This window comes from Gadus macrocephalus, chromosome 7 (genome assembly GCF_031168955.1).
Source record: "Gadus macrocephalus chromosome 7, ASM3116895v1".
NCBI lineage: Eukaryota > Metazoa > Chordata > Actinopteri > Gadiformes > Gadidae > Gadus > Gadus macrocephalus.
This window is the reverse complement of record NC_082388.1, coordinates 1,984,583-1,999,405: the sequence shown is the minus strand read 5'-3', so window position 1 is coordinate 1,999,405 and position 14,823 is coordinate 1,984,583. Positions and strand designations below refer to the sequence as shown.

The following is a 14,823-nucleotide window of genomic DNA, read 5'->3' as shown; positions in this document are numbered from 1 at the left end:
TTCGTTCACCACAAATGACTCTTAAAAGCAGTGGCAACATTTATATATTTTTTAACCATGAGCGATCAAAAGGCAACAGGTTGATCATCATTTAGGGGGCCACTCAATGACATGCAGAAGCGTCATCAACACGCCCACTGAAGTGGTGTGAGAAATGCAGACTTTCTAACCCATTCACGTATAAGGTAATTTACATTTCCTACGGAGAAAATACTACCTGGGGTATTATTATTCAGGAGATTTTCAGGGTACAAATGTCAGGATATGTTGCTCACACATACGGCCCATCAGGAGAATATCAGGACTTACACGTTTGTCTGAAAGCAGCTAGTGTGTGAGCATTTGATTACATTATGAAATTAGTCAATTTATGGTAGGGGAAAGTGGAAAGTGTAGTATACTATGCATGCAAATCAATTATTAAATAGCTTTTACTGTTAATCAGGGATAAAAAATGTGCATTCACATTTAAAAATGCAAGGCAACTACTGTTGGTTAATTGAAAATAATAATCATCATTGAGATTAAACATCTTTTCCAGTGTCCTGGCCAATACAGGCAGCAATAGCCTACAGTCACGCATAGCATACACACAAAACATAAGAAAAATAATACAACTAAAACAGTCCGCAAGGGGGAGGAGTGTAAAGACATTTCGGGAGGCTCAAGGTGGCGGGTAATATTACATTTGAGCAACAAAGTGTTGCCGTGTGGTGGACTCTATATACATAATTCACCATAATGTGTTATTGACATGTTTTCGTTGGGACACTGGGACACTTTCCTTAAGATCACGTGACTTATGTGTTGATATGCTGGACTGTGCAATGTTTGAATCTAACGTTTTTTTATACGACAAAATGAACGAGAAAAGTTCTCTTCCTTTCTTTTATCACAATTTCTACAGTCTATAGACAGAACGTGTTACCTGGGAGAGTTTGTCGACGGCGGAGCAATTATGTATAAAAACATAATTTCTTACCTGGGCGAGTGTGTTGCTGTGTTGTGTGCGAGTATTTCTTACCTGGGCGAGTACGTCGCTTTTGGTGTGTGCGTGTGTGTTCTTACCTGGGCGATGGCGGAGCAGTTATGTTTAAAAACATATTGTCTTACCTGGGCTAGTGTCGCTGCGATGTGTGTGCGTGCACGTTCTTACCTGCGTGTGTGTCGATGATGGAGCCATTATGTTTAAAAGCATAACGTCTTTACCTGTTTGAGTGTCACTGTGGTGTGTGCGTGTGTGACATTACCTGCTCGTGTGTCGATGGCTGAGCCATTATGTATAATAACACAACATTGAGTGTGTCGCTGCCTTTGTCTTGACGTACGGTGTGTGCGCGTGCATGTGTGTGTGCATGAGTGTGTGTGCGCTTCCGTGAATGTGTCGCTGCCTTTATCTTTACGTGTGTAACGTGAGCGTTTGGCTGAACCCAAGTGCACAGACTGGCGACGAGCGTGGAACAGTGTCAATAGTTTTTTGGATACAGGATCGGCAGGCAGGATAGTCAGACAGGCAGGGATCTGGAACCGGCAGAATAGTCAGACAGGCGGGGATCAGGAACCAGCAGAATAGTCAGACAGGCGGGGATCAGAGACTGGCAGAAGAGTCAGACAGGCAGGGATCAGGAACCGGGAGAATAGTCAGACAGGCGGGGATCAGGAACCGGCAGAAGAGTCAGACAGGCAGGGATCAGAGAGCAGGCAGGATCGGTGGTAGGTCAGGATTTGAATCGCGGGAAAGCACTGTGAAACACAAGAGATAATCTGGCAGGGAATGTTTGGGAGGAAAGGACTGATATAGGGGAAACACAGGTGAAGGAGGTTGGGTTAATTGGGAGTGATCAGGGTGGCAGGCAGGTGAATGAGAAAACCAGTGGCGGATCATGACAACGTGTGTGTGTGTGTGTTTCAATGTATATTCGTGCTTGTTTGCGATGTGTGTATGCGGTGTGCATGTGCGTGCTTGCGGTGTATGTATGCGTTTGCGCGTGCTGTGTTGATAGAGTCCCCATTGAAGCCACATTTTTCTAGGACTTTATACAGGTAGGTCCACCCTATACAATCAAATACCTTTTCCGCGTCCAAACTCACTAAGACCACACTCTTTCCCCTCCTTTTAACTTCCTCCACTATGTGAATTGTCCTCCTTATATTGTCCTGTTTCTAGGGATGGGAATCGAGAACCGGTTCTTGTTCAGAACCGGTTCCGAGTCAACCGATTCCTTGGAATCATTAGCAAGCCTGCTTAACGATTCCGCTTATCGGTTCCGGTCGCGGCAAATGCGTCATGACGTCACACACACGCTGCTTTTGTTTTGGTTCAGAACGCAGCAAACATGGCGCCGCCGAGGAAGAATCGCATTGTGTGTTCACACCAAACGCGACGGGGCGACAAGATCCCATACAAAGTGAACGTAGAGACGCGTATAAGGGCGAAATTTTCGCGGGAGAAAACCGACAAGTTTTTGTCATGATGACAGCCAATCAGCGTTCAACAGCGTGATAACTGAGTGACATGTGTAACGTAACAGCCAATCAGCGTTCAGCCGTCAAACTCAGTGCAGTGCAGTCCGGGGTGACTGCGGCATGGAGGAGAAAGTGATTGTTGCAGTTTGCGACTCCCGGAGCTCTAATAGTATATAATATATTATAATTGTATATATAATATCACGGCCAACAGCTCTGTCGCCTCCGGATGGCCGTAGCGCGGGGAGCTCTCATAGGGATTGGGCTTCTCGGGATTTGTTTACCGGCATTGCTATGGTTTCCGGTCTTGTGTGTTCCAACGGTTTAATAGGTAGGCCCATCTAATAAATCTCTGTCTAATCAATGCTTCATTTTGTTTATGTCAGTTGAATTTTGTTACAAGTTTAATGCAAATGAGCACTGTTAGCATTCCAAAAGGCACAAGCTCTTACTTGGCTGTTTTCAGTCTGTGTTTTTAGTTGTATGGCACATAATGATGGCATATATTTTTATATATTTTTTCGTCTAGACCAATTGATTTGAAAATGTACAATTTCCTAATACTAGAAGCACTTCTGATCAGATATTAAAGAGATTTAATACAAACAAACACATTTATACTTATTTTCTCACCCAATGAGAATCGATAAGAGAATCGATAAGGAATCGGATCGATAAGCAGAATCGGAATCGGAATCGTGAAATTCTTATCAATTCCCATCCCTACCTGTTTCTGCCTTCCTTTTATTTAACCTGTCTGGTCTTCATCTATAATATCGGGCATGAATGACTCAAATCTTTTTGAGATAATTGAAGTATAGACCTTATACTCAAAATGAAGCATGGATATCGAACTATAGCTACTGCACTGTTCTGTATCCCTGCCTTCTTTAGGTGTTATAGAAATAATAGCCTCTTTCCAGGATGGGGGAGTTTTGCCCTCAGTATCTAAATGATGCTAACATGAAGGGGTTAAGTTCCTGCCTAAATACTTTATAGAATTCCGATTGGGAATCCATCACTACCTGGTGATTTACTATTTCTCGTTCTACTAATTGCATTCCCCACCTCTTCCTCCGTAATATCTGAGTTGAAGAATTGATTCTGCCCTTCCCCTATCGATGGTAAGCCTAGCCCCTCTAGGAATGTCTTGATATTCTCTTCATCTGCTGCAGCAGGTTGTGTGTATAGTGTCCTATAATATTCCTCAAATGCTCCCTCTGTTTCCTCTGGCTCTTTGATTTAACTCATTTGTTTTCGGGTTCCTAATCTTATGAATAGTGCTTGATATTTGTTGTACCCTAATCCTTCTGGCCAATAATGTATTTGCTTTTGGTCCCCCTTCATAGTACGCCTGCTTTACAAACCTCACTTTTTTCTCCACCTCTGTCAATTGTATCTTATCCATCTTACTTCTAGTTTCTTTGACCTTCGCAAGTGCCTCCGGGTCATTTGTGTTTTTATGTTGTTTTTCAAACTCTTTTAGTTGCCCAGTTAAGTTTTGATACAGTTCCAGTTTAGTCCTTTTAAGGTGTGCAGTTCGTGCTTTGAGTTTCCCCCTTATTACTACCTTCAGAGCGTCACACAGAATTATAGGGTTTACTTCTCCATTGTCATTTTCTTCTCTATATCTGGTCATATCTTCCTTTATTTCTTTCACTAAGTACTTATTATTCGGTATACGTCCAGACTGTGTTCTTTCTCCTACCAGATAGATTCACCGTCATATATACTGCACTATGGTCAGACAAGTCTGTAACACCTATCTCAACACCTGTATAGTTTGAGTGTTGAAGTGAATAGTGTGTGTAGTCCATATCTAGTGTATGCCTATCTCGGTAGTCTGGCTGAACGGAGGCGCCTATTGCCTAGCGTCGGATTTCACCGCTACTCCTCCCCTTCCGGTTGCTGGCATTTCCCCCCAGCACTATTTTACATGGACACCGCTGCTGCTTCCCGGGCTTAGCCCCGCCCTAGACGATTGTGATTGGTTTAAAGAAATAAAAACAGGCCCGCCCAGTTTCTCCACGGATAGACGGCTCGAGGTAGCGTGGTTCCAGACCATTCTACTTGCTGTAGTTTGGTCAGGCTTTGAGAGACTACTATCTCGGTAACCCTTCCTTTTACAGTCCCTTAATTACAAGGTATTTACCCGGTAAATATATAGTAACCCAATTATATTATTGGGTGATTACCACTGGTAATAATTAGGTAAATACATAGGAATTACAGCTGAAGTACAAAGAAAAACCTCCACTATTACCCACCAACTCAACTAAGTACTGTGTAGTTGTAACTGTTTTAGGTTGGTAATAACTCAGATATAATTGTGTACTTCCTAGGAAACTAGGCAGCCAATTCATTTTCATTTTATTTACCATAGAAACTATGGAATTTAATTTATTTAAGTTGATAAATTACAGCAATACTTACCTGGTAACAACCACCGCAGGAACAGCTTTCCTCTAGTGTCATGGTACATCTTCTTAAATACTGAGCATGAAGCCTTGTTTGTTTCCATTGTATTACCGTGTTCTTACTATATCCTTTGTAATAGATTATTCCAATGTCCATGCAGTAAAGTTGAACTTGTACCATATATGTTCTGCAACGTTATTAAGGAAAACATGACAATTTACCCAGTAAGTAAGCTGAAACTGTACTGTAAAAGGAAGCCTTGTTTGTTTCCATGGTATTACCAGGCTCTTACCATATAATTTGTAACTGGTTATTCCCTTTTCCATGCAATCAACACAAACTTGTAGCATATACGTTCTGCAACGTTACTAAGTAAAACATGACAATTTACCAAGTAAGTAAGCTGAAACTGTACTGCAAACGGAAGCCTCTCACTTGCGTTTCAGACCGTCAAAAGAGAGCCCCAAGTGTCCAACATCTAAATTCCAGAGCTCCCGGCCGAGAGCTTTGTGTACATTTTACATGCATTATTTTAACCCTTGGCATAAATATACATTTGCCACAAGTGATCCTATAAGTCCGTCAGCTTATGCTTTTGTAAAGGATCCCCTCACTGCAGTGTTTCGAAAGGACCGTCAAGCCACGAAACAATAGGCTTCATTAAAAAGTTCTAAAGTAAAATCTGTGTTGGTTTCCGTGCTCTTTACTTATCGGTCATTTTGGCGCTTCACGTCCTTTATTCTCCCCCGTACGCTCATCTCCTGAGTTTGGTCCACTTGCGCGCTGCCTCAAGTCTCTGCAGCGCTATCGATCTCTCCCCTCCCGGGTCTGGGACCTTCCATCCTCTCTACCGCATCGCCCTCGCCGCATCCTGAGCACTGTTGTATACTTTGACTCCTTCGGTCCAGTGAACTCTCAGTGTGTCCCTTGGGGATTGGAACAAAATCCCCCTCTCTTTTAGAATTTGTTTTGATACCCGCATGTCTCAGACGTTTAGCCGCCACTTCTGCTGTGTAGCCCTGATCAAAACTCACTCTGTGTCCCTCAACTTCCAGCGTCGATCTCCAGGCCGTCTTGAGGACGTTCTCTTTAACCTCCAACCTGAAAATGTTGACTATAATCGCTCTTGAGGGCTTGTTTGGTTGTGGTTTCGGTGTTAATGCTCTGTGTGCCCTTTGAATATCCAATTCAATATCCTCAGACATTCCCAGCTCCTCGTGAATTAATTCATCCACGTATTCAGCAACTGAGCCTCCCTCAACCCCTTCCTTCAGCCCCCAGATGAATATTGCTTCTCCTTGACCTCCCTTCCAAGTCGGTTAATTTCTCTTAGCCTACTTTGTTGTTCGAGTGAAGTAGTGAGAATGTTCTATACCTCGGTAGTCCACTCCTCAACTGTACGTTCTTCTAGGATCTCAATTTCTTTCTTTTGTGCCCGCATGTCAACGTCCACGGACACAAATTTTCTATAAATTTTCTCTCAGAGGCTATCCATCCCTTAGTTCATCTCCTCCACTTGCTTGCCAATTTTGTGTCGATTCTGTGCTGGGCTATATCCATTATAGCCTGTATCTTGTCCAAACCAGCCTGTAAGCTAGCCTGTAGCTCAGACATCCAGCTAGGTAGGTCGACATTGCTAGCATCCTCTGCGCTAGCCCAGAGTACCTGTTCGCCTTCTACCTCATTGTGCATATTTCCCTAATGTTTCTCCAGCTTCTTCTTTTTCTATTTTCCATTTCCACTTTGAAAAGTACTCATGAACTATAATATTCAAAGTTCGAGTTGTAGCTTTAGGGTTTTTTTTCCGTTTTTTTGCGCAATTAGCCGGGAGCACCTCTTGTTTGCTACCTATCGTCTGTTTGGCATACCAGAAGTCAGAACTGGCTCTTTTTAGGGACATTTCAGGAGTTATTTTAAGTCTTTAGTTATCTGACCTCTAAGCAAGTCATATTTTAAAGATCTACTGCATTGCTTATTAGTTAAACTGATAAAACATGTCTCATGACAAATTTCAAATAAAAAATGTATCACAGTATAACATGTTGTGTTTATTGTTTGTGTGAAGGCTGAATGGGTGTCATCTGTCAGAGAGATGCTGTGAAGCTCTGGCCTCAGTTCTTAGCTCCAACTCCTCTAGTCTGAGAGAGCTGGACATGAGTACCAATGATCTGCAGGATTCAGGAGTGAAGCTGCTCTCTGCTGGACTTGGGAGTCCACACTGCACACTGGAAACTCTCAGGTCAGTTTTACTCAATGGTCAAACAATTACATCACAAAGTTCCACATCAGAGGACAGTTACTGTATATAACTCAGCTTATAACACAGTACCTGTGATGACCACATCCATGACTTTGGTACCATGGCAGATATCCACCTACATCTTGTTGTGTAGGTGGATATTCTAATGCATCCATTTGCCTGCAACCTTTATAATATAATATATTATAATATAATAATATTGCCCCCCTACTGTACCCTGTGTACGGGACGTGAAGGTTTAGAGCAGGGTGAAGTACAGGGGGTCTTGGGAGGGTCTTATCCCTAGCTGGACACCTCAGACCCCCTGAAAGCCTCAACCGGAAAAATTTGGAGGGTCTCTGGAAAGATATAAAAAAAAAGATTGTCACACAATTGTCACACAAAAAGTGTCTTAAAGCTTACTACATCGAGAACTAATTTTCTTAATTTATAATTCTTTCTTCACAAATATTTATAGGATACAGAATAACATTGCTATATTGTGTACCCAATGAAGAGACAAATTCTGAACTAATAAATAAGGAAATCCAAGGTCTAATACTTGTTAATTGAAAGTAAAGTCCAGGGGTCTCATTTATAAAACTGTGCGTGGGATCGTTACTAAAAGTGTACGTACGCCCAAAAGCCAAGTTTTGCGTGCGCCAAAAAATATTCCGATTTATAAAACCCTGCGTACGTACACCGTACGCAATCTTTTCTTTATAAATCACAGAGTGTCTACAAGTGAGCTCAGCTGAATCAGCTTCACGTTCCGCCCTGTACACGCCCCTTTTTAACCATAAATGGTCAATGCAAATGACCTCATGAATGCGATCTGCATATAAAACAGACTCAGATGCAAGTATTATGTCTTGTCGGAAACAATGGCAGAAGTACTGAGAAAAGCAAAAAAAGCGAAATTTCACGGAGGTTGAAGTGGAGATACTTGTGGGTGAGAAGGAGGCCCGAAAATTAGTTTTGTTCGGCGGTCACGGGATTGGGATCGCCAACAACAAAAAGCAGAGTGAGAGGCAACATGTTGCTGCAGCAGTGAACTCTGTCAGTAGCACGGAGCGCACAGTCCCAGAATTAAAAAAGAAGTGGTCTGACATAAAGTTACATATTTTTATGTAGCCTACCAATAAATCGTTATGGTCCCTAAAGACCCTCTCCCTCCGAATCCTTCCATTTGCATGGTCCGCCAGAAGTTCCATATGGTGCAGCATTACCACGGCGCTCACCTCTGTATTTATAGGGTTACGGTAATAAGACTGACCGAGAACAACTTGGATAATCAGTTTGTAATCACCCACGTAAAATGTTCTTGAACATAACCCCTTTTTAATACCTGATTGTGTGTGGCTTAGTTTTCCACACTTAATTTAATTGACATTTGATTATGTGTTTACACTGTCACCTAAAAATATTACGTTATTGACACATGTTGGACAGATGCTTTATTCCATGCTGTCGCGCCGTCAGTGGACAGTATGGAGTGACGGGATTAAATATAGAGAATATTTTTTTATTTCTATTCTAAGGAGATGTTTCTGGAGTTATAACTGAGAAATAACGCAGTTGACTTAAATTATTCTGATTACATAGATTTAACGCATGATACGGGTTGAAATAAAATTTATGAAGGGCGATGATAAAACATAATCGTTCTTCTCACTCTACAATTCTTCGGTCTGACTTCAGTTCACCACCACACCATCTGAGTCGCCAATTCTCCTTTTCCTCCAAACTGTGCGTACGCATGGGTCAGAGTTTGCTTAGGGCTGCACACATTTTCCCGTCAAGTTGTTTTTTTATAGATCACAACCTTGGCATGGAAAGTCACGTACGCCAATTTCAGCCCCGTTTTGTGCGTACGCAACGGTTATAAATATGACCCCAGCTGTATTTCAACAGCTGTAAGATGTGGTGTAGTGGTGCCGGGAGAAGTGGGGATACTCTAAATGTCTTAAAGCGCCCTGTGTTATAAGCAGTGACATTAAGGGTGCACTCACACTAGGCCATCTGGCCGTGGTCGTTTTCACTCCTAACCGTGCTCAAATCTGCCAGTGTGAGTGTGGCCAGTCTGGCCAGGCCAATTTGGCCACTTGGGAGAGGTGTGCTGCTACGGTACGGGCCGCCACGGTACAGATGCTAATGAGCCGACACGCGCACACGCACGGCTACGCAACCTGAGCTTGATGACGTATAGTCCATGCGACGACCATGGACGAGCCTTCTTTCCCATTAAACGGTTAACTTGGTGTCAAGCGGTTCAACTGTTGGTTCACGTTTGTCCCATAGAGAAGTCGAGTGTCTGTCATTTGGGCAGACGATGCTATTCAGGCACAGTTGGAGAAGACCCACAAGAATTCCGATGTATTTGGGAGAATCCGCGAATCAATGACTTTATTATGGTCCATGCAGCGGACGCTTGGTGATGACGTTTTACAACGTGAAGACGTATGTACAAGAGCCTACCGTGGCCAGGCCACAGTTGCGATGGCCAATGGCCACGGCCTGGTGTGACTGCAGGCCAGAGAACAATGGGGCCAGTTGAGCACGGTTAGGTGTGAAAACGGCCAACGGCCACGGCCAGATGGCCTAGTGTGAGTGCACCTTTAGACTACTCTTGCATGTTTAGTGCACCCATAAATAGGCCAGTAATGTTATCACGTTGTCACTTAACTTCTGCTGCTTGGCCAGGATTGACTTTGCATCAGTCCTGGCCCACAGACTATAGGGTGATACCACTACATCATCATGCATTTTGAGTGAACTATTGCTGGTTCCTTAGTCCATCCACACATGGAAATTGGACAACTACTCTCACCGTGTAAGTAGTCTATCAGCCAGTCGTTTATTTAGTAAACAGATGGCCAGAGTGCTACCATTAGAATATTAAAGGTTGGGTACGGGAATTGCGAAACGCCAGCAGATTTAGAAAATACACAACTCAAATGGTCCTACCCCCTCTCCTTCAACGCTGACTCTGACTCCACCCATTCCAAGTACCTGGACGCGCAATCATGCACGAGTGCGAACACAGATGCGCGAGAGCGAGCCAGGCTAGCGTAGCGTTTTCGTTAAACAACATGGCAACATTAAAAAAAAAACATGGGGATGGTGTCGTCTTGTCTGCCATGGAAATTGTCTTCTACTGCTAGGTCCAAATGTGGATTAACTGGTTCCAGTAGCTACCGCAGGATAACAACAAACAGGAGCTTGCTCTAGGTCACGAGCTCTGGGTCACGAGTACTGCACGAGGGGGTCGCGCGCGGGGGAGGGGGAGTGCAGTACGACCGTTTGATTGACGTACTTACTGTCCAATGCAACTCGTTGGCTCTGGAAATCATTGGCTGGAGTTTTTCGAGCCCTGCCCGTTCCACAGATGATTGACTTGTTTAATTTTCATGTCAGTACTTCTAACTCAGTGGCTGTAAGTGGGTTATGATAAGGATTTCATTTGCAAAAATGGCCAAAAAAGCGAATTCCATACCCAACCTTTAACATAGCAGCGGAATAGAGACTAGGGCTTGGGGCGCTACAATACTGATATATTATGTGGCCGTTGAATACCCGCTTGTTTCAGGGAAGACCTTATTCCACGGGTGGCGCTGTGGCAAATGGTCCCAATCCAAATGTGGTGTGGTTTAGAAAACCTAACGTATTATGTGTGAGAAGCTTTCTCTTGGCCATCTTCAACCGCTGGCCAGAAGGAGCTCCATACATCCACACACACCTCGCCGTCGGGGTCCCTTCACTGGACCAGGAAGTGCTTCATAAAAGGACCTTCTACGTCACCAAGGCACCGCCACTTGTCTAGGATGTTCACAAACTGGTTGGCAGACTGGAAAAACACAGGACTTTACACGTGTGTGTATGTGTGTTTGTGTGTGTGTGTGTGTGTGTGTGTGTGTGTGTGTGTGTGTGTGTGTGTGTGTGTGTTTGTGTGTGTAGCTTATCTGGCTGCCTTGTCACACAGGAAGGCTGTGCTTCTCTGGCCTCAGCGCTGAGCTCCAACCCCTCCCATCTGAGAGAGCTGGACCTGAGCTACAATCACCCAGGAGACTCTGGAGCTGCGCTGCTCTCTGCTGGACTGGAGGATCCACGCTGGAGACTGGACACTCTCAGGTATGGAGAGGACAGCTCACCACTCGGGGACAAAGTCTCCTACAAGGATTCATGCTGCTAGATGAAGTGGTTTGAAGAGGCAGCTGTAACTCATGTAGTGTAGAACGTTATGAGACGGCCGATGATGAAGGTGAATGTTTCAACATGCTGCTCTCACTTTGTTTCCCCCCCAGTGTGGAGCAAGGTGGAGCGTGGAGGCTGAAACCAGCTCTTAAGAAGTGTAAGTGTCTGTTTGATTCCTCACATCACACACTCACTATTGAGATGGACAGTCCATCCACACAGCAGGAAGTGAGATGAGATCCTACTGGGAATGAAGATGATGGCTGACATCATGCATCTTACGTATATTACTACTGTCGACCATCAAATTAAACCTGCTGGTATAAAACCCTGCAGGTATTACATTGATATATTATGTATTGGATAGTTAATAGTGTTGTGATTATTAACAGGCATAATCATGATAATCATCATGAAGCTAACATCTGGGTTCAGACTGTAGTATTTTAGGTATACTAACAATAATTAGACGGGGAGGGGAGGGGGGGGGGTGAGGGGGGGAGGGGGTAGGGGAGGGGGCTGAGGGGGGCGGTGAGGTGGAGGGGGCTGAGGGGGGAGAGGGAAGGGGAGGGGGCTGAGGGGGGCGGTGAGGTGGAGGGGGCTGAGGGGGGGTGGAGCCGGAGTCTGAAGCTGTTCCTCCTCATTAGATGATAAGAAAACACTAACATCTGAACACTCACCAGTGTCTCTGTGGTCAGCAGCTCATCATGTCTGGTTCTCCCTCAGATGCCTGTGGACTCACACTGGACCCCAACACGGCCAACGGACTCCTCTCTCTGTCTGAGGACAACAGGATGGTGACGCTGGTTGGAGAGAACCAGTCGTATCCGTCACACCCAGAGAGATTTGACTGCCAGTCCCAGGTGTTGGGTAGAGAGGCTCTGACTGGCCGCTGTTACTGGGAGGTAGAGAGGAAAGGACAGGTTGATATAGGAGTGACATACAGAGGAATCACAAGGAGAGGAGATGGTGAGGACAGCGGGCTTGGAAGGAACAACCTGTCCTGGAGGCTTTATTGTCGTGATGATCGTTACTCTGCCTGGTACAACGGTAGAGTAACAGTCATCCCTCTCCCCCCCGCTGGCTCCACCAGAGTAGGAGTGTATCTGGACCGGCCTGCTGGCTCTCTGTCCTTCTACAGAGTGTCCCCAAGTGGAGGAGGGTCCTCAGACACACTGACACACCTCCACACCTTCTGGTCCTCCTTCACCCAGGAGGACCTCCTCCCTGGGGTCGGGGTATGGTGGGAGGGTGACTCAGTGTCTCTGTGTCGGTTGTAGACACACACACACACACACACACACACACACACACACACACACACACACACACACACACACACACACACACACAAGTAAGCAAGTAACACATGTAAGTTATAGTCTATCTCTCTCTCTCTCTCTCTCTGTCTCTCTCTCTCTCTCTCTCTCTCTCTCTCTCTCTCTCTCTCTCTCCTTCTATCTCTCACTCTCTCTCTCTCTCTCTCTCTTTCTCTTTCTCTCTCTCTCTCTCTCTCTCTCTCTCTCTCTCTCTCTCTCTCTCTCTCTCTCTCTCTCTCTCTCTCTCTCTGTCTCTCTCTGTCTCACCCTCTCTCTCTCTCTCTCTCTCTCTCTCTCTCTGTCTCTTTGTCCGAGTCTGACACTCACGCGTGCACACACACACACACACATGAGGGGCTGGGGGAGGGGAGGGGGAGAGGGGGCGGGGGGCTGAGGTTGAGGGGGCTGAGGAGGGAGTGAGGGTGAGGGGGGTGAGGGTGAGGGGGGGTGAGGGAGGGGTGAGGGGGGTGAGGGTGCGCATACATTACACACACATGCGCCCACACACACACACACACACACACACACACACACACACACACACACACACACACACACACACACACACACACACACACACAAAGGGTGCGTGAGGGGGGGAGAGGGGGGGTTCCATTTTTGCAAAACTCGAAGCACAAATCTCAAACACACACACACGCACACACACATGAGGGGGCGGATGGGGGGGGGTGAGGGTGGGGGGGGGGGTTAGGGGTGAGGGAGGGGGGTGAGGGTGCGCATACGTTACACACACATGCGCCCGCATACACACATCATCTCACACACAGTGAGACCAATTACCAATTGGTCTCACTCACTGCTCTCCTGTTCAGACTCAACTGCGGCAAAGCCCTTGAATCATGTGTGAGGGCATAGAGAGGCCTCAGGTGAGCTCTGCTGTGTTGTACAGGAGCTGCTCTGGCCTGATCAGGATCGGAGGGGGGGTACAGACTGATGTACATGTGTGGGATGGCTCAGCGGGCTGGGTGGGTCTCTGTTTTCTCAGATAGTCCAGATGGCACTGCCATTGATCCTTTCTGTTATCATGCTCCATGTGGTCATCAAGTTATCTCCCTGTGTGTTTCACCGGATGACCGCCCCCCAACCGACCCCCCCGGGGACTGCCCCGGTCTTGTTGCCCCCCCCCAGGGTAGCTTTGTTAGAGAGCCCCCCCCCCCCGTCGTAAGGTCTGGTGCATCAAACTTCCCCCCGTTTCTAAGGCTAAGCCTTCCTCTGGGCCCTTTAGTGTTGTTCAGACCAACAGAACCACTTTACTGCTGGGGACAGTGAGAGCTGTCAGAGGAAGGTGGAGCTTCACTGCCCAGCAGAGGGCGGTGTCTGGACACTCCATTTCCTTTATTTTACCATTTCAATCTGTTTTGGTTTAATCATGAGTAACCTAATGAGTTTTTTATTTTTTAATTAGCCTACATCTGGTTTACTTGTGGATGATGAGAATCCTTTTTTATGTTTGCTATTAACTTTTGTGCTTCATTTTGTTGATTTATATAATTGTTAATTGTTTACCTGTAGCTAAACTGAATTCTCATTTAAATGGTGATCTTTAAACTACGTTTAATATGATCAAGAGGGAGGAATGTAGAATGTTGGTGTATTTTAGTGTCTATCTGTGTTCACATCTCTTAGTCTAGGAACAGGCCAGTGCCTCTCCTACTGTACGAGGTGTTATTTCCAACATTCTGTCATTTGTGATGTCCCAACAAGGACGAACCAACCCTGTCGTCTGGGACATAGCCAGGGCCATATACCTTATCAAGGGAGACTGTAATTTTCTTATTCACGCTTTCTTTCCTATAATACTGGCCTCAACCCTTTGGTTCGGTGAGAAGAGGGATGGACAGCCAAGGAGCACGTCTGGAGACTGCTCCTCACCTCCTACACTGAGACTATCCCACCTAAGTCTGTACCTGTGCTGTATGACATCCTTCAATAAACCTTCTATTCAACCCTCTGATCTATCCTGGCAAGTTGCTTTTATTTCCACTTCAAGAATTACTACTACGAGGGAGAAATACACAACGCAGAGTCTTACAAACAGTTTAGAAATAAGCTGATAAATTACCTTTTGTACTTGTGCAATGATTTCATCATTAAATCCCCTGAAAGAACATTTTCTTATTGTCGTGTTTTTCATTTTACTTATCAGTGCAATTACTGTCCTGTGAG

General features: G+C 45.3%; 1 protein-coding gene across 1 annotated transcript in view; it reads left to right on the top strand.

Moving 5' to 3' along the window:
* Positions 1–12,630, top strand: part of LOC132461139 (NACHT, LRR and PYD domains-containing protein 12-like) — a gene marked incomplete at its 5' end in the record, with an annotated part of 28,053 nt that extends 15,423 nt beyond the window's left edge. Inside the window, 4 exons of the mRNA XM_060056185.1 lie at positions 6,950–7,123; positions 11,081–11,254; positions 11,428–11,474; positions 12,044–12,630. Of these exons, the coding sequence (XP_059912168.1) occupies positions 6,950–7,123; positions 11,081–11,254; positions 11,428–11,474; positions 12,044–12,597 (949 nt within the window). The remainder of the gene's footprint in view (positions 1–6,949; positions 7,124–11,080; positions 11,255–11,427; positions 11,475–12,043) is intronic.
* Between the last annotated feature and the right edge of the window lie 2,193 nt (positions 12,631–14,823).